Source organism: Sturnira hondurensis, unplaced genomic scaffold (assembly GCF_014824575.4).
Source record: "Sturnira hondurensis isolate 20B ecotype Veracruz unplaced genomic scaffold, ASM1482457v3 Scaffold0020884, whole genome shotgun sequence".
In the NCBI taxonomy this organism is placed as follows: domain Eukaryota; kingdom Metazoa; phylum Chordata; class Mammalia; order Chiroptera; family Phyllostomidae; genus Sturnira; species Sturnira hondurensis.
Genome location: NW_028093515.1, coordinates 2,798,782 through 2,819,031, shown reverse-complemented (window position 1 = coordinate 2,819,031; position 20,250 = coordinate 2,798,782). Strand labels below are relative to the sequence as shown.

The following is a 20,250-nucleotide window of genomic DNA, read 5'->3' as shown; positions in this document are numbered from 1 at the left end:
ACACTCGACTTGATAAGAATGGAAATCTCCTGTGATTCAAAGAACAATATCAAGAATGTTAAAAGACAAGCTATGAATTGGGAGAAATATCTGCAAGCCACAAATAAGGGCTTAATATCTAGAATGTACGAAGAATTCTTAACAACAAAAACACAATTAAAGATGTATAAAAACTTGGAAACACTTCTCATAAAAAGATTATAAAAACAGCCAACTTCATGAAAAAAATGTTTAATCTTTTGGCCAAAATGGAAATGTGAATCACAGCCATGATTAAACACCATTTCACTACTACTAACATGGCTTCAATAATAAAAACTGAAAATAATACTGGCAAAATATGGAGACACAAGAATCCTTGCACATTCCTGGTGGGAATGTAAAATGGTGCAGCTGCTGTGGAAACCAGCTTGGTAGTTCCGCAAAAAATTAAACATAGAATTACCAAATGACTCAACAATTTCACTTACATATATATGAAAACACAGAAACTTGCACATGAATGTTTAAAACAGTATTACTCACAGTATCCAAAAGGTGGAAACAACCCAAATGCCCATTAACAAATGATACATAAATTATTTTTGTAAATAAAATTTGTATTTTTTTAAAAATATACTCTATTGATTATGCTATTATAGTTGTCCCATTTCCTCCTCTTCATTCCCCTCCGCCCTGCACACCCCCTCCCACCCACCTTTCCCCCCCTTTAGTTCATGTCCATGTGTCATACTTACAAGTTCTTTAGCTTCTACATTTCCCATACTACTCTTGCCCTCCCCCTATTTTGTACCTACCATCAATGCTATTTATTCTCTGTATCTTTCCCTCACTCTCCTCCTCCCACTCTCCTGTTGCTAACCCTCCATGTGATCTCTATTCCTGTGGTTCTGTTCCTGTTCTAGTTGTTTGCTTAGTTTGTTCTTGTTTTAGGTGTGATTGTTAATAACTGTGAGTTTGCTGTCATTTTACTATATATGTTTTTTATCTTCTTTTTCCTAGGTAAGTCCCTTTAACATTTCATATAATAAGGGCTTGGAGATTATGAACTCCTTGAACTTGACCTTATCTGAGAAGCACTTTACCTGCCCTTCCATTCTAAATAAAAGCTTTGCTGCGTAGAGCAATCTTGGATGTAGGTCCTTGCCTTTCATGAGTATTTCTTTCCAGCCCCTTCTTGCCTGTAAGGTCTCTTTTAAGAAATCAGCTGACAGTCTGATGGGAACTTCTTTTTTTTTCAATTGGTGCTTTTAGGTTTTATTTCCTGGTGCTGGAGCCCTGGGTTCCACAGTCTGTCTCACTGCCCATTTTTGTCTGGTTTATCTGTGTGTGAATGTGTGATCAAGGTTGGTCAGCCAACAGCCTTGCGTGCCTCACTGGGTCTGCTCATTGCCACCCCGCACCCAGAGTCTGCTGGAGTTGCCTGCTTGCCCAAGGTCTGCCAGTTACCACCTGTGCACCTGGGTCGCTAGCCACTGCTTTTTCCTGCCTCGACCCCTCTCCACTCGTCACCAACTCTGCCCCTCTTACCAGTCTGGATGAATGGTTGTTGGACTTCCGCACAGTTCCATTTCTTGCCAGTTCTGGGTGCTTTTATTGTTTCTAAATTTTTGTTGTCCTTAATTTTGGTCGTGTAAGGAGGCACAGTGTGTCTACCTATGTCTCCATCTTGGCCGGACGGTATTCTAGTTTTTCTTATTCCCCAAACTAGAAAAGGCTACGTTTGGGCCAAACTTTAGTAAAAGAGAGTGAGAAACAGGGAAAAAATTTCTTTATTAGACTTAAAGAATATAATGAAGTCTTTGGTATGGCTACAAACAGCAAAGTTTTATTAACAGAAATGCATCAGATAAATTGTTTGTTTTAATTCATAGGGTCAAACTTCTGGCAAAATAATTCATCCAAGAAACCTTCATTTGCAGATCAAGGCAAGTTCAAACATCATACTAATTAAACCTGGTAACCAGTGTATTAACACCTGTATATACAGTCATAGTGTATGACTAGAGGGAAAAGCAGTAGTGACCAACTTTCTGATACAGCATCTATAGCATAAAACCCCCAAACTTTCTAAGTTTAATACAGTAAACATATATATCATTATGTATACATAGTACCCCCAAATAACATCATTAATATTTTCCACAAACCTTTCTATTTTTCTAAGCCCTCACTTGAAGATATATTTAACGATTTTGGTGGGGAGAGGGGGACGGGAGACAGACAGACAGAGAGGCACTGATGTGAGAAACATCTAGCGGCCACCTCCCACATGCACACTGACCAGCAACCGAAACCACAACCCAGGCACGTATGCCCTGACCAGGAATCAAACATGCAACCCTTTGGTGCATGGGATGACACTCCAATGAACCAAGTCACACCAGGGCCCTCATTTTTTGACACATATTAAAAATTATCAATTAAATTCTAATATATACTGGTAAAGAAGAAAAAACCAGTTTGTCCAATACCAGTATGTGACAACAATAAACAAAAGACTGAATTAGTGAAGAAATGCCCCAAAGTAAGGAGACTAAGGCTAAATTCAAATAAACAAATTAGAATAAGATCTATGATGTAGTTTTAAATTTAAAATTCCTGTCAAGTATTAGTTGTAAGACCTGGTCCAAACCCATTATACTAACTTAAGTTTCAACCATGCTCCTTATTCTGAATACGCAGAGCAGGTTTTCTCTCCAACTCTCTATATAGCTCCTCCCCACACCCAACCTATCCTAAATTTCAGCTTAGATATACTTTACTACTTGTATTTGTCAGGGCTCTCCAAAGAAACAGAACAAACATGATGCACATGCACACACGCATTTGTTTTAAACAACTGGCAGTGAACCCCCCAAATACGCATAGTAGGCTGGCAGACTGGAGACCTGAGAGAGTTGTAGTTGGAATCCAAAGGTGGTCTGCTGGCAGGATTTTTTTACTGAGGAAGTTGGTCTTTGTTCTAGTAAGGCCCTCAACCAACTGGATGAGGCCCACCCTTACCATGCAGGGTAATCTGCTTATTCAAAGCCCAAAGACTTCATCTCATCCCCCAAAAGTCACAGAAACATCCAGAATATCTGATCAAACATCTAGGCACTGAGACAGCCAAACTGACACAAAATTTACCATCTCATTACTCTACCAGTGATATTCCCAGGTGGAAGTAATGTTCTTCAAGCTTTCTTACAGTCTTGGGGGGCAAGAAAGACCCTTACATTTCTTTCCTTCTCTTCTTTTTATTTTTACAACTTATACATTATTTACTTGATAGAAAGCCACCTATGGCACATATAATGTTTACACAGCTGATCTCTACTTTGTTCAGAGTTCAGTGAGTTATATTTGGGACTCTACATTTGAGACTCTGCTTAACTGCTGCTGTTGCTGATGGTTTGTTTTCTTTTAGCACCAAGGTGGATATTTTCATATAAAATCTTATTTTAAATTTCTTCTCTGGCAATTCTTTCCTGGATTCTGAGCTTTGCATTATTATACCTAAAATGGAACCAGCATCCTAAAGTCACCAAGATAAATCCTCCTACTCCAACATCACATGATCTTCTAGTTCTACCAACAAAAAATGTCCAAGGCCAGCCAGGACAGATCCTAACAAGCCATATATAATACCACATTCCATGCACAGGAAATGTTCTTGACATCTAAGATTCCTAAGAGCTTAAAAAGTTTCCCCTCCCTGACTCACCAGGCTCTGGTGGGTGGCCCTGGGGATAAGTCAGAGCCTCCAGCTCTTCCCTGCACCACTGTGAGCTGCTGCAGGCAGAACCCTTATTTCTTTTCACCCAAAGTCATCTCCTACAATTATAGACTAAGACCTTGCTCAGTTAATTAGCTCCTCTTCTTTGCAACTTCACTTGCTTCCTCCGTGCCAGATTCTTCCCCTTGGATTACCAGTGTATGTAGATTTAGTTAGACATATCTTTCCTCAACCATAAGAATATCAGGCTCAATGTTATTAGTGGAAGGGGAAAATTATTAGTGAGAATAAGAATTTAGGGTGAGTCACTCTGGCTGGTGTGGCTCAGTGTGTTGAGTAGCAGCCTGTGAACCCAAAGGCTGTAGGCTCGATTTCTACTTAGGGCACACCCATTCAGGGCACAAACCTCAGTTGCCTGGCAGGTCCCTGGTTGGGGGGCATGCAAAAGGCAACCAACCAATGTTTCTTTTGCACACTGGTATTTCTCTCCCTCTCTTTTCCCCCTCCTTTCCCTCTCTCTAAGAAATAAATAAAACCTTAAAAGATATATAAAAGTTAAAAAATTTAGGGAGCGTGGCATGAAAAGAGAATTTGTAAAACCAAGAAGCTATTTAAAAATTTATATAGTAATACATAACAAAAATAATAATGCAAAACCCATTTCCAAGAACCTCTTTGAAACTGTAGATAAGATCTTGAAATGTGTTGAAATGGAAGTCACAGGATGGCAAAATAAAACCTATGTGTTTATTATTACCCATCTGAAAGAATACACTATCCTTAATACTGTCCCACATTTTCTATAAAATATAGTTATCCAACTATGAATTTTTCTGAACAAGATAAATTTCCAGAAATAATAACCCTTCATGTGATCAACAAATAGTTAATTTGCTATGTACAAGGGATAGAAGAAAAGATGCTTGTGCCTAGTAGTGAACCAATAAAAAAAAGCTTGATAAGCACAACCCTAAAAAAGACAAGATAAAGTAAGAACACAGGTGCACCTAACAACTCCTATCTAGGACAATCAGGGAATGCTTTGCAGGAGTGCTAAGGCTCAAGCAAAATCCAAAAGCATAAACCTGATTCCCTCCTGATCCATACCCAATTTTGGTTGACAGAAACTAATCTATATGGACCATCGCTCACTTCCTCCCTGTTCTTTGTCCAGGCAATTTTTACAAGCCCAACCCATTATCCTAATTTCTCATATATCTGTTCCTTCCGCACTATTTTGACTAGTTTAGACCTATATTTTTCTCTTTTCCAAACTTGATCCCAACTGACCTCACTATTGTCAGTTTCTTCCTTCACCCCCAGTCAATTTTTCTACAATGTTGTCAGCATAAACTTCCTAAAGCTGGACTGTGGAATGCCACTTTATTGGCTAAGACTTTCAATGGCTCCCCACAATCCACCAAGAAAACTGAAAACCTCTTTTCTTAGCCTGCCATTCAAAAAATACAATGAATAAATTAAGATCAATTTAGCAAATGAGGCTAAGTAAAAGGGAACAGGCAAGGGTGTGGTCCTTAGTCTGTTATTTGACATATTTTCATTGGCACTGGAGCCTTCCAGAGCTGTTAGTTCTCTCTCCCTTGTGACTTCTCTCTCAACATGTTGCACTGTTCAGTTGTTCAACACAGCCATGTAAAGAGTAGGAGAAGAACATTCCAATTCAAGGGAACCTTGTAAAAAGATCCCAGATCTGAAGGAATTTGACTGACCTGAAGCCCTCCCTAAATGCCAGCCAGTGTAGTCCCACCTTAAATGAATTGCAAGGTGGTGTGAGCCAAGATAACAATTTTGGACTTAGTGGTTGCCTGTGTGTTCCCCAACAGACTGCAAACTCTCTGTGGCCTGGGACTGAACACTTCTCTCTAGATATCCTCTTGATGTGGCTAATTGTGACTTATCTGTCAGGCCCTAGCTTAGATGCTGTGTTATCAAAAAACTTGTGTGTTGCCCTCTTTTGTTTCCTAGCATCTATATTGTGTCTAGCATGTAGTCATAGTAAGCACTCAATACTTCTCCTGAATTAATAGCTTATCAAATAATAAGCACCAGACAGATACAAGTTTCCCCTCTATTTGCCCCATTTGCTTCATGCTGTCTTGCAGGAATGTCCAACCCTTTGGTGTCTCTGGGTCACAATGGAAGATGACAAGTTGTTTTGGGCTAACACATTAAATATATTGACATGCAACCACACAAAAAAAATCTCATAATGTTTATGAGTAAATTTACTATTTTGTATTGGGCCACATTCATAGCCATTCTGAGCCATATGCAGGCCATGGTGCCCTTTATCTCATCCTCTCCACAAAGTACCAGAATTGTAGAATAAATATCCAACTGTATGAAATGCAAAGGAAGACTGAAAACATCACCACTGTTGAAACAAATTTTGAGTTAATTTTCCAGTGTTTAGTTCCATCTTTACCCCTAATTACTTCACAGTCTTCTAGTTTGTGTAGCACCTGGTCATGCCAATTCTTAAACCTTTGAGGAGACTGGGTGCAAATCAAGTTATTTATTGGCTTTATCCACTGCTTATTAAGATTTCAGATTTCTCAATTCTGCTAAGAAGTCATTTACATTCATCCATTTGCTTTTCAGCCTCCACAATTTTGTTGCTATTGCCTCCTTTCAAAACTGACTGTGCCCTTAAGGGGTTTATGCCTTTTATTTATTTATTTATTTTTAAAATATTTATTTATTTTTAGAGAGAGGGGAAAGGAAGGAGAAAGAGAGGGAGAGAAACATCAATGTGTGGTTGCTTCTCACGTGTCCCCCACTGGGGACCTGGCCTGCAACCCAGGCATGTGCCCTGACCGGGAACCGAACCCACGACCCTCCACTTCACAGGCCCTTGCTCAATCCACTGAGCTACACCAGCCAGGGCGGGTTTATGCCTTTTAAAAAGAAGTCTTTCTCATACAGTTTTACTAGGATTTATCAATAGGAAGGAAAAGTAAAAGCATGCCCACTCTACAGTCTAAATTTAAACTTGACTCTTAAACTGCTTTTAGGCATTCTTCCTTGTGGTTGGTTGTATATTTTAATCTCCCAAACTATAAAAACAAGGGATAGAGAGAGAAAATATGACGTAAGAGAAGAAGGTAAATGCATCAATAGGAATTAAAAACCAAAACACACACAGGGGGTAAGTGGGACAGAAACTAATCAGAGAGTCACAAAGATAGAGAGAATGAATTTGTTAGGTTAAAAAGATTGAGTCTTCATTCAGATTTGCATGGCCCCAGAGAACCACTCAGTTAAAAAAAATACACCAGTATTGCAAAACTTCTGAAATCTAAGAATAAAACTTCTGGAAAGAAAAATGACTGAGAATCACATTGGTATCAGCAACATTCTAAAATGTTAGAAAATCACAAATCAGTAACTTCAAAGTTACATTGAAAAAAAAGATTCTGAATTTAGAATATAGCCAACCAATCAATCAAATAATTGAGAAAATTGCGGGTTCACTAAGAAAATTTGTGACCTACACATTCTATGTTTTCTGTTTTGCCTTGACAAAGATGCACTCAGGCAATCTGGGGGGAAAAGATCAAGTGAGAGGTCAACACTGTAAACAAGAAACAGGAACCCCTGGGCATAAATAGACTGGTGAGAGATAATGGACCAAAGTAGAGCTGCAGAGGTGATAAAAGGTCAAATTCTGGATATATTTTGAAAGTAGTGCTAGCTGATAGGTTCAGAAACACATGAGGTGTGAGACAAATAAAGGAATTAAGGATGACTCAGAGGTCTTACCAAGTAAAAGAATAAGCTGTCATTCAATGAGATGGAGAAGCCTGATGGAGAAACAGGTCTGAGAAACATAGAAGGGTACATGCTCAACAGACATTCCCCAAGGTGATGTTAGTGAGGCAGCTGGATATGTAGCAGGTTCTAGAATAACATCTTTTCATTTTAACACTGATGCTGTAGGCACTTAACTCTTTTTTATATCAAGTAGCCTATGGTAAAACTGGTTTCATTATGTGTTGTTTCACCTAAAGTCCCAGAACCCACTAACAAACTTAAGTGAGGACTTACTGTACAAGTCAGGAGTTAAGAGAAGAGCTCCAGGTTACAGATAATAATAATGTATTGACAGTATTTGAAGCCATGAATTAGATGGGATCATCAAGCGAAAAGTACAGATGATAAAATAAGTAAATAATTTTTAAAAGACAGAGAGAGAACTAAGCCTTGGAGTGCTCCAACATTTAGAGGTTTAGGAAAATCAACAAAGGAGACTGAGATGCAACCAGTGAGGTATGGATGAAAATCAGGATAATGTCAAGTGAAGAAAGTGTTTCAAAGTGAAATTGTGCAGTATATTGTTGATCAGTCTGAGGATAAGAATCACTGGATTTAGCAATAAAGAACTCTTTGGTAACCTTGATAATGTTGGGAACAAGAAAAATAGTCTCAGCCCCAAGGAGCCTGCGTCCCTAGCAAATATCCTGTAAGTTGATTGCCATCTGTTTAGTTTCAAAATTTTCCTTTCAGTTGAGTCAGACCCCACCCTGTTCCCGCACACAGGCTCTGTAAGCCAATAGCTAACCGCCACATCTGCTTCTGTGCAAAGCTTGCTTGCTTGCCTCTATATAAGGACTTAGCTGTAAGCGCTGGGTGCGACTCTCCTTTGCAGCCCCTGCAGGCACCACATCTCCAGACACTTTGAGAGTTCGCCCCTGCGCAGGTTAAACTTGGCCAATAAAGTAACATCTTTGAAACCCTGAAAGTCTCCGACATTTGTTCTTGCGGTTGGTGGATGCAACAATAAGAACAGTTTCTCATCTGTGGGAATAAAACCATAAATAAAGTGGGTTAAAAAAACAAACAACCCTGGCTGGTGTAGCTCAGTGGATTGGGAGCGAGCTGGGAACCAAAGGGTCACCAGTTCTATTTCCAGTCAGGGCACATGCCTGGGTTGCAGGCCAGATCCCCAGTAGGGGGCATGTGTGAGGCAACCACACACTGATATTTCTCTCCCTCTCTTTCTCCTTCCCTTCTTTCTAATAAATAAATAAATAAAATCTAAAAAAACAAAAAAAGAAACAGGTGGTGCAAAAAACTCCTTGGAGGAGTTTTGGTATATAGGAAGGAATAGAAATGAAAGGCAGAAAAGAGGGAATGCAGTATTTTGCTGCTGCTGCTGTTCTTAAGATGGGTGAAACAACAGCCCATCTGTAATTAAATAGAAAAGATCTGGTAGAGATGAAAAAACTGAATACACAGGAGAGAGAATAGGGAATTGATGGAACAGTGGCCTTGAATTATTAAGAGAGGATAAAACCGACTGCACAAGTGAAAGGGCCTTAGAGAGAAGAAAGAATAATTTATATTGAGAGAAAAGGTTAAGGTTTGGGGCACAGATGCAGTTAACTGGGTACATACAGGATGAGTTGATTAAAATTCTCTTCTGTTTGCTTTCTTTTCTCAGTCAAATAGGAAGCAAGTTCACAGACTAAACTGAAGCTGAAGGGGGAGGAAGTGTTAAAAGTCGGAGAAAAACAGAAGGAATGGAATAGTTAAGTAGAAAAACAGAGAATAAATTATGAAAATATATGCTACAGTGTTAGTGAACATAAATTTAGAGAGAAACTGGTCAGCATCCTATGTTGATACGATTAACAATGAGATAGTTATGCTACTGAGAAGCTACAATAAATCACTTTATACGTACTTATTATTTATATATTTATTTAAAAGACGGAAGTTAAAGCTAAGGTTAAATAATTTCTCCAATGTCAAAGAACCACTAAATATTCAACTGACCTTTGGGATCACATTTTCTTCCAGAAACAAAAACACACCCTACAAAATTAGAGTAAGAACCTTGAGAATAAAATACTTTATAGACGAACACTTTACCCATTAAAAATTTTACTTCTATCTCATCCAGATAGAAGTAAATTGAAATATTTTGAAATATTACTTTAAAGCATCATAGACAAAATGAAAGGTAAACTATCCCTATAGAGGGCATCTTCTACCATGGAGTAATAAATTAAAATTAAACCATCTGCTATTATGTCACGCACATACTAAGATTAAGATTTCTTTATTCTTCCTATTTCCATCCTTCTATCATTTTCTTCAGACTTTCTGCTGTTTTCTCTACTCTAATTCAGAATATCACAGCTCATCTTACTCTACTGAAAAATGCAGTTAGTTTTTGGTACCTGACTTCAGACTCCCATAATTATCACGTATTTCTGTGGACTACACAGAAAACCTGATTAAACAGGGCAACCAAAAGAAATTACAACTTGAAGTTTTACTAGATCTTTGACATTCTAGGTAGTAATTTTGTAAATTGCTAACTTTAGATCCTTAACCAGTGTGAGAATGCAAGAAATCAATACAGCACTTCACAGGTATTTCATTCATCATACAAAGGTCTCCCACTCTCTCACTGGAGTTTATCACTAAGTGGCTAATTAACAATTAAAAGTGGATAAGCAATGACAATAGGCAACACTTTGAAGATAATTAAGGAGATACTCTATTACCAATTTACCTGTTTTTATACTCTCTCACCAATCTCTTGATTTTAAGGACAAACCATTTAAAAAGCGGCTTATATAATTATTCTTCACAAAGTTTCTTTTCCTAATACTGTGGCAATCTGATTTTCACTTGAGAAGTGAATTATCCAGTTATATCTAACTAGTTACATCTAACTAAATATGTTAGATATACATTTCATTCATTTTATTCCAACAGTGTTAAAATCTATATATTGCTTGTAAGAAATGTGTATTCCCCAAATTTTGAAATTCCCATAGTTAGAAACCTTTAATAACCACAAATGTCCTTCATTTATTCAAATATTTACCAAGACTCTGCTATGTGCTTGCAAGGCACTGTTCTAGGCACTAAAGATAAAGCAATGAGTGAGATAAAAATCCTGACTTCACTGAGCTTCCACTCTGTGGGGAATCTCTTGGTATCCAGGATGTGCTATGTGCTTGGGCATCACATCCACATACATAATTAGAAATATTCTACAAACTATTCATGCATGTCACAACTTTGCCTTTCTCTTAAATATCCTGAACTGATCCTTGAAAATTACAATTGAGCTTGAGCCATAAAATAAAACTGTCTCCCAAACAATGTCAATTTTGTCGTAAGATTTTACCCTCTTATAATATCCCAGTGCTCCAAAGCTGCTTACTCTTCTTGGAGGAAGGGAGAAACATGTTAGGTATTTTAATTTTAAAGAGGAATACAATTGTGAATATAAAAAGCATTATTTGGAGATATGCCCAAGAGAATTCTACAAGATTAATAAAGTAAAAGGCTACATAATTTCCATTTACACATTCATTAAACAAACATTCATTTGTTTATCCCAGGAGCTCACTCTATGTGGGCGGGAAGGCAAAGATAGAAAATAAATGCAGGCAAATAAGCAAAGAAGATTATGTTTAGGTCATGATCTAGGAATAAAAGAAACTCAGAGATGGGACAACAAAGTACAATTCAGACTCACATCAAAGTCTTTCCAGGTTGCTTAAAGACTTCTTGACATTCATTTAGAAGATTCTAAGCATCAAAGCCTATCAAACTTATCTCAACTTCACTTTAACAGAATTAAGAGCTAATCTGTGAAATCTCTAGCAGAAAATAAAGGGCATCACCCATTTAGCAATAATTTTGGGATAGGGTTTTTGATCATGCAATTTATTACCCAAACTAAAATACTTTCAAGAGAGAAAAGGGATGTTCTAATAATTATGCCAGATCATAGGTGCAACTAAGGACTTTTCTACCAGGGCAAACAAGGCCATATGGTCACCCTAATTATGCACCACAAATATGACTAGCCCCAAATTTCAAGAATATTTGAGAGTTCCAGGTGAATTTAAATTTTAAGTAATATCTAAGTAAAGGATCTAAATTTTCATCTGGACCATATAAACCAAGTAAATCTCTCACTAAATTTAAAGATTTAAATACCTCACACCATACACAAAATCAGTTTCAGGTACATTATAGACCTAAATGTGAAAAGACAAAGCAAAAAAGTTTTGAAAAAACCATCAAAATAACACTAGGATCTTGGAGTAGAAAAAAATTCCTTAAAAAAAAAAAAAAGACAAGAAAAGAAACACTAGCCATAAAGATAAAGAGTGATAAACACCTTTGCATCAAAATGAAGAACTTCTCTGATCACTGAAAGAAGCCATTAAATGAGAAAATTTATTTGCAACAGATGGATCCAGCAAAAGATTCATAGTGAGAAGATCAAACTCTAGAAAGACACGCATTTCAACAGGAAAATGGGCAAAAGATTTCAAAGGCATTTCATGAAAAATGAAATCCAGATGACCCAAGAAGATGTGCACCTCATTAGTAATAAGGGATAATAAAACCAGGTGCAACAACCTGCCCACCAGATTGACTAGAATTAAAATATCTGACACTAAGCATTATTATGAGTGAAGGATGTGGAACAATTAGAATTCTCATGTACTAATAACCGAAACAAAAACTAGTAAACAACTACTTTGGAAAAGTAGTTGACATTACCTAATAAAGATATACATTCTTCATGATTCTGCAATTCAAAATATATACCCTCAAAAATTTACATAAATGTACACCAGTGCACTTAAACACAATGTTCATAAAGGCACTGTTCATAACAGCCAAAACATGTAAACAATTTAAACATCAAATGTAGAATATCCAAAACAACTGCAGAATAGATAAACCTGTTATATTTATGATGGAATACTATGCTACGATGAAACCCAAAATGAAACAGAGGTGGGAAAAAGTAGTTTACAGTTGTATGTGAAACACGAGTTTATTCTTGTATTATTATTTATTCTTGTGTTATATATTTTCCATATGAATAACTGTAAATCTACTTTTGCCCACTCCTTTATATACAAGATGATTCCATTTATAAAAAGTAAAAAGTAGACAAAACTAAACTCTATTATTTAGGGATGTAAACTTCAGTGATGAAACTATAAATGTCAGAATGATGTTTACATCTAGCCTAAAAGGGTAGCAGTCATGATGGGAAGATGCAGGGTGTGAGAGGCTTCTGGGATTCTAGCAATATCGGTTTTGCCCTGGGTGGTATTTAGAAGGATCTTTGTTTTGAAATATTTCATTTTTATCTGTGTTTCTTCTTCTTTTTTTAATCCTCACCCGAGGATATGTTTTCATTAGTTTTTAAAGAGCATGGAAAGGGGAGGGAGGAAGGGAGGGGTGGTGGGGGGAAGGGGAGGAAGAGGGAGAAACAAACAACTGGTTGCCTCCCATTAGCCCCAAAGGGGGCTCAAACCCACAACCTAGGTATGTGCCCTGACCAGAGATGCAACCCACACCCCCACAACCTTTTGGTGTAGGGAATGATGATCTAATCAACTGAGCCACCTGGCCAGGGCTATGTATCTTTTCAATACCTGTGGTTATATTCTGCAATAAAAAAAGGAAAATACTCTCCTCAGAGAGGATTCTTAAAAAATAATAATATCCTAAAGAGAATTCTAAGAATGTTACTCAAAGAGATCAACTTGAGCTATAGTCGAAGAAACTAATCAGGACCTCTAAATCCAAATACATACTGTATTCTAAATTCTATGAATAAACTTTGAGCTTTAGTATTAGAATGTCGTTCTTCATCCAAATAAAGGGGAAATTTCAGTAATCAAACTACTAAAAAAAGTCATGCAAATTCTAAAATCTTAATACCAAACACCCCACTTCTAATTTTGAAATTTGAAATGTGTTCAGTGTTGAATGGACAGTTTTAAAGCAGTTTTAGATTAGACACTGCTAAGTAGAATACATATGCCAAGATTTGATAACTTTAATTCTGTGCAAACACAAACCCCCAAACACATTAAATAACTCACGCTAATTTTTAAAAAGTGTATGTTATGTATGTGGGATTAAATATTAAAGTCACATAAGTTAAATAATAAAAATGTTTTATTGCTGTCCTTATATCACATATTTACTAAGTCATGACACAAGGTAAAAATTATGTCTGGAATATGAGTTTAACTATTACAGATTAAAAATGTTTACCAACTCTAGAAGCTATTTAAAAGACAATTTTAAAGAAATGTAGGCCATTAACAAGATATAGACGCGTTAGATTCTTGCATAGAAGAGTATATTCCTAGGTTTTTAATAGACTGGAGTAAATACATTAGAAATCTTAAAATGCATAGATTTTTTTTCTTTGAGAGAAGGTGACAGCAACTAACTGACAAGTCACTAAACTAATAAGATACCTTAAAATTCAGATTAGGTTAAACAGTGGCTTTTAAAAAATTATTAAACCACTTTACTAAGGAAAAGTGTTTTCAATCTGTATGTGACTCTCTCCAAGAACTTCAGAGAGACTTTTTCGTAACTTCATGAAGTTATTAGAACTAGAACACTATACGGCTAAATACCCATCTGGGAAAAAAAGAACAGAAAAGTCAAAACTTGTCCCAAGAGAAGGGGAGAAGAAAAAATCTACCAGCGCACCCCAAAAATGTCATTAAATACTTGTTTTACACTTGAAATGAATCTCTTAACAGTTAAAGATTAAATTTTTTAACAGAATTAGAAAATTCCTTCCTCGCTCTGGACCTCTGTCTCTATCAAGCTAATTATTCCATAAGTCTACCAGATTTGCTGGGAAAACTACCCTAGTTAGCGTGCTTCCTTCTCATAAGTAAGCCAAACGTGGGAGATTTGTCAAGAGCAGGAGCTAAAAAAGTTTATTTACGCTTGGTTTCCTGGCGGAAGGAAGGCCCAGCGCGTGCGGGAAGGAAACGAAACCCACACACAGGCTGTGGCGACGACACCTTCCTTCTCAACACCCAGAGCTCCCTGTCCCCGGGAGCCTTCGCAAGGGCCAGTCAGTCCTGCCTTTGGAACGAGGGTCCTGGTTCAAGCCTGACCCCTCCTCCCCACCGGGTTTCCAGAAACAAGGCTGACGCCGAGTGCGGCAAAGCATGTTTAAAGAGATGGTTGAACAGGCTTTGAGAAAGATTCGGCTCTAACAGGTAAATGCCACATAGAAGACAAGAGGGATGCAATCTGCATCGCAGAGCAAACCCAAAGTTTTAGCCCATTACTTCCAGTTCACCTGGGGAATATCACAACAATCTGAAATTAAGAACGTGAGAAAACGGAGCTGTAGAATCAAGAAATCGGCACGAAACTCAAGCGAAGCGGAAAAATACGCAGGCTTTGTTTTGCCGTGAGACGACACACCGCCGAATTTCAGAGTTGGAAGACACGTCTCTCCGCGTTCTCCGGCCCGTTCTGGGACCTCAGGGTCGCCCCGCCCGCCCAGCTCTCGGTCGTGTAGTTCCCGGATGGAAGGCGCGGACCGGGGCAGTGGAAGCCAGGGAGAGCCCTGGGGGAGGCCGCGGCCCGGCCCGCAAGCTGGGGCCGGGAGGGAGGGAAAGGAGCGGCCTCCCAGAGGAGACGGAGGGGACAGGGAGGGCGCCAGGAGGCCTCAAGCCGAGAGCGGAGCGCACAGACCGACATCCCACCCCGGAGTACCTTTGGCGAGGGCTACGGTGGAGTTCTCCGTGTCGATGGTGTAGAGGATGCCCTCGTAGCGGATCTCCGCCTTGGAGATAAGGCTGATCTTGCTGCCGATATAAGGAGTGCCCCCACTCATGGCGCCGCCGCCGCTCCGGGCTGCTCGCAGACAGGCAGATCCCACGCCACGGCCCCGGCTCCGCACGCCCGCTCGCTCCGTCAGTGCCTACAGCAGCCGCCTCAGACCCAACATGGCGGCGACGCCGGCTCCGCTACCCTCCCCCAGCCTTCCGCCCTCAATCCGCGTCGCGGCGGCGGCGGCGGCGGCGGCGGCGGCAGCAGCGGTGACGGCGCGGGGTATGCTGGGCCAGGGAGGTCGCGCTCTCGCGAGACTCGGCCAGCTGCTGGTGGCTCCGCAGCTCTTCACCGACTGGTTTGTTTACGCCGCGGGGCTTGACCTGATCTAGCGCCACCAGGCTTAGGCCGGCTAAGAAGAGTTTGAGGAGACGCGAAGGGTATAGTGGCACCCCGACAGTGTGGGTGCGCGCGGCCCTGTGGCCTTCACCATTTCCATACCCGTGGTATTTTGTCCTGAGTCCCATGTCTTTGCAAATGCTGATCCCTCTGCCCGGCCCGTCTCTAAACTGNGGCTCCGCAGCTCTTCACCGACTGGTTTGTTTACGCCGCGGGGCTTGACCTGATCTAGAGCTACCAGGCTTAGGCCGGCTAAAAAGAGTTTGAGGAGACGCGAAGGGTATAGTGGCACCCCGACAGTGTGGGTGCGCGCGGCCCTGTGGCCTTCACCATTTCCATACCCGTGGTATTTTGTCCTGAGTCCCATGTCTTTGCAAATGCTGATCCCTCTGCCCTGCCCGTCTCTAAACTGACAATTTTGTGTAAGACTCGGTCTTTCATCCGTCGAGGCAACTGTGTACTTTACTTACAGAGGTTCATGGCTCCATTACAGCAACCACGGGCCAGCGAGCTCCCGTCTGGCCTCCCGCCCCGGGTTGCTGGAGCAGGGACTCTGTCCAACACTTTCAGATGGTCCCATTCCGGCCCACAGCTTTCAAAGTCATTATGCACATACCAATCCTGAGTATTTACTCTGTGAATTCTGGATTTATATAAACAATAGACTCAAACTCTCTAGTTGGATGTTTAATTGGCAACTTTGTGTCTCCAAAGCCCTAATCCTGATTTCCTCTCTAAACCTAACGTTTCTCCATGGTTCTTCACTGAGGTGTGAAAATGATTAAAGGAAAACCTAATTAAAAGTGGAGTGGGAGCCCTGGCTGGTGTAGCTCAGTGGATTGAGCGCCAGCCTGTGAACCACACGATCGCCGTTCAATTCCCAGTCAGGGCACATGCCTGGGTTGTGAGCCAGTTCCCAACGGAGGACACACGAGAGGCAACCATACATTGATGTCTCTCTCCCTCTCTTCTTCCCTTCCCCTCTAAAGATAAATAAATAAAATTATTTTTAAAAAAAGTGGAGTGGGGAAACCTTGAGCAGGAAATTTCTGGAAGGTACCACCCATCACAGTTTACCTTACAAGTTTGGGCATGAAGTTTATTTTGCTACCCCAGCAGGAGGAAAGAAGGTTTTTCTCCTTGTCCAGTAACAGCCTAGCAAACAAGGAACCACCACACTCAGCAGATGAGAAGCTCCCACCATCCGGAATGTTCATTCTTGTCTAATGGAGTTTTGCCTTTAACTGCCTATCTGAATCTAACCACTTCTCGGCCATCTCTACCCCTACTACTCTGTAACGTGCTACCATTATTTTGGTCAGGACCATTATTGCAATGGCCTGAAAGGTCCCTCAGCTTTTGCCCTTGCCCCCAATAGTTTATTCTCAACATAGCAGCCAGAAGGATATTATGAAAGTCTAAGTCAGATCCCTCCTCTACTCAGTACTCCTCTACCCAATAGTCCATGTCACAGAGAGTGAAAAACCAGACTACTTAGTTTGTCTTACAAAGGCACGCATGATTTAGCCCCTGGTTACCCTACTTTCCCATTTTGTTTCAGCCACCCCTTCTTTACCCAGAGCTTTCACAATTCATTCAGATCTCTGCTTAAATGTTTCCTCCAGGGATGACTTTCTCTACTGTCCTACTTAAAATAAAAACACCTGCATCACTACATCTTCTTACTCTGCTTATTTTTTCTTCAAAGCATCTATCTCTCCCCAACATGTCTATTTAATTATTTCTGTGTATCTGTTTTCTTCACTGGAAAGTAAGTGTTTTCAGGGAGGGACTTTGTTTTGGTCACTGCTGGATGGTCCAGTCCCATCCCTGGCACAAGTCCAGTCCCTGGCACAGGGAAGCAGCTCAGTAAATGGCTGTGTGAATGAACAGTTAGAGGAAGGCAGAGCATAGGCAGGATGTCTGGTGACCTGAGTGAACAAATGGTGAAAAGCCTGGCAACACTGTGATGGGGAAGCAGAAGAGAAAGGAAAGCAATAGAGGCTGTGCTAGCGCTCATACACAGTGGCTTCAAAGAAAGGCTGTGAAATATGAGCTTAAGCGCAATGTTGCAGCCAGGGAGTTGAACTCTCATTTCTGTTCCTTCCTCCCGCTTCCAGGCCTGGAACCTAGCTTACCTTCTCATGCTTGCCAAGTGAGCTAATTGTCCCCGAACCTATTGAGATACGGTGACAGTTTCTAAATTTACATCTTCATCCCAGATCTCCTGACTTCCAGAGTCACATAAACTACGTATTTACCAGATGCAATTGCTTGGGTGTCCCACTAGCAGTTCCAGCTTGACATTTAAAGAATTATCTACATCTATCTTTCCTCCTTCTCTGAAACAAACATGTTCTTTAAATTTTTTTAAAAATTATACTTTATTGATTATGCTATTAGAGTTGTCCTGATTTTCCCCTTTCCCCTACTCCCCCCCAGCATCCCCTCCTTCCTCAGGCAATCCCCCCACTATTGTTCATGTCCATGGGTCATGTGTATAAGTTCTTTGACCACTCCATGTCCTATATTGTACTTTACAACCCCATGGCTCTTCTGTAACTAGCTATCTATACTTCTTAATCTCCTCACCTCTTTACCCATTCTCTCCCTTCCTCCTCCCATCTGGCAATCATCTGGTAACTAACTTCTTTTCTCTTCCTACTTTTAAGAATCTCTATTTATCTTTAACCTTTGGCCTTTTAATTATGTGTCTTGGAGTGAGCCTCTTTGCATCCATCATAACTGGGACTCTCTGTGCTTCCTGGACTATCAAGTCTATTTCCTTCACCAAATCAGGGAATTTTTCTTTCACTATTTTTTCAGACAGGTTCCCAGTTTATTGCTCTTTTTAAAAAATATTTTATTTATTTATTTTTTAGAGAGAGGGGAAAGGAAGGAGAAAGTGGGAGAGAAACATCAATGTGTGGTTGCCTCTCATGTGTCCCTTACTGGGGACCTGGCCTGCAACCCAGGCATGTGCTTCAACTGGGACTCGAGCTGGCAACCCTTGCTTCACAGGCCTGTGCTCAATTCACTGAGCCACACCGGCCAGGGCCCAATTTATTGTTTTTTCTCTTCTGCTTCAGGCATCCCTGTGATGCAAACATTGTACTTCTTAAAGTTGTCCCAGAGACTGTTTACAGTATTTTCATTTTTTTAGATTATTTTTTTCTTGTGTTCTGTGTGGTTATTTTTTAGTTCCTTATGTTCCAAATCATTGATTTGATTCTCAGCTTCATACATTCTACTGTTGTTTCCCTGTAAATTGTTCTTTATTTCAATTATTGTATCCTTCAGGTCTGACTGAGTCTTTTTTATGCTGTTGAGGTCCTCACTGAGTTCCTTGAGCATCCCTATAAACAGTGCTTTGAACTCTGCATCTGATAGATCGCTTATCTCCATTTCATTTAGCTCTTTTTCTGGAGTTTTGATCTATTCTTTCATTTGGGCCCTGTTTCTTTGTCTCCTTGCTTTGGCAGCCTCCCTGCGTTTGTTTCTATGTATTAGGTACAGCTGCTTTGACTCCATATCTTTCAATGTGGCCTAATGTAGTAGGTGTCCTGTAGGGTCCAGTGGCACAGCCTCCCCTATCACCCAAGCAGGGTATTTGAGGTGTGCCCTTCATGTCAGCTGAATACACCCCCTTTTGTAGTTGAAACTTTGCTGCTGTTGGCAGATTCATGGGAGGGATTTACCCAGGCCAACCAACTGCAAGGACTGGCTGTGACCACTGACCACTAACCTCTGCCCTCCTCGGAGGATCAGTTGTGCAGGGGCACAGTGCTGGTGCTCTGATGTGGTCTGTAGCTGTCCACAGGGTGCAATGGCCCTGGGGTGTCCCGAGTAGTGCAGGCCAAGGTCATCCCCATCCTGTGTTTTGCCAGGGGGCACCCTGCCTGAGCTGGAAAGCAATCTGAGATGGCTGCTACTTGTGCTGGGTATGGAGATTCCCAGGCGAAGCCAAGCTGTGAGTCTAATCTGGCTGCCACTGGGGATCACTGAAGCCAGCTGTTGCTTGTTTGATAGGATTTAGGGGCAAGACTAGCCATTCTTCCGGAAAAGCAGCTTGAGTGGGCTGGTAGATTGGGGGGGGGGTAGAGCCTCTGTGGATCTCCAAGGTGGGTCACACAGTGTTAGCCAGGTTGATGTGACGCAGGCACCGACTTGCAGTGCCCACAGCATCATGGATGAGACATGAGACAAATTCACAGGGACTACCGAGTCCTGTGGAGGAAAAGGGACCACATGGCTACTCCCTCAAGGGGGGAGTGTGCTGACCCTTGCCTAGACAGGCGTTTATTGGGTTTAATTTGGGCAGGAATACAGGTACAGCTCTTTAATCATTGTCAGGCAGTAAGGATCAAATAGTAGGTAGCATACAAGGAACTATTAGGGCTTCTTCTGAGTCAGGGTCTATCAGCTAAAAGGCGATAAAACTTTGTAAAACAAACTCATTTCCTGCTTGGACCTTTATCATTTAAGGACATTCTTAGCAAAGCAGACTTCACAGG

The 20,250-nt window shown here is 40.6% G+C and overlaps 1 protein-coding gene and 1 pseudogene across 4 annotated transcripts in view; both read right to left on the bottom strand.

Moving 5' to 3' along the window:
- The window catches only part of LSM14A (LSM14A mRNA processing body assembly factor), a 53,750-nt gene extending 38,133 nt beyond the window's left edge, over nt 1–15,617 (bottom strand). For 2 of the 4 annotated variants that reach the window (XM_037030713.1, XM_037030717.1), the window contains exon 1: nt 15,281–15,616. In XM_037030713.1, coding sequence (XP_036886608.1) covers nt 15,281–15,401 — 121 coding nt within the window. In that variant the 5' untranslated portion in view covers nt 15,402–15,616. Of the gene's footprint in view, nt 1–15,280 lie in introns of all 4 variants that reach the window. The other 2 variants (XM_037030716.1, XM_037030715.1) reach the window with 2 other exon arrangements.
- On the bottom strand, nt 2,413–3,812 carry LOC118976312 (cytochrome c oxidase assembly protein COX20, mitochondrial-like; annotated as a pseudogene).
- Nucleotides 15,618–20,250: the final 4,633 nt, after the last annotated feature.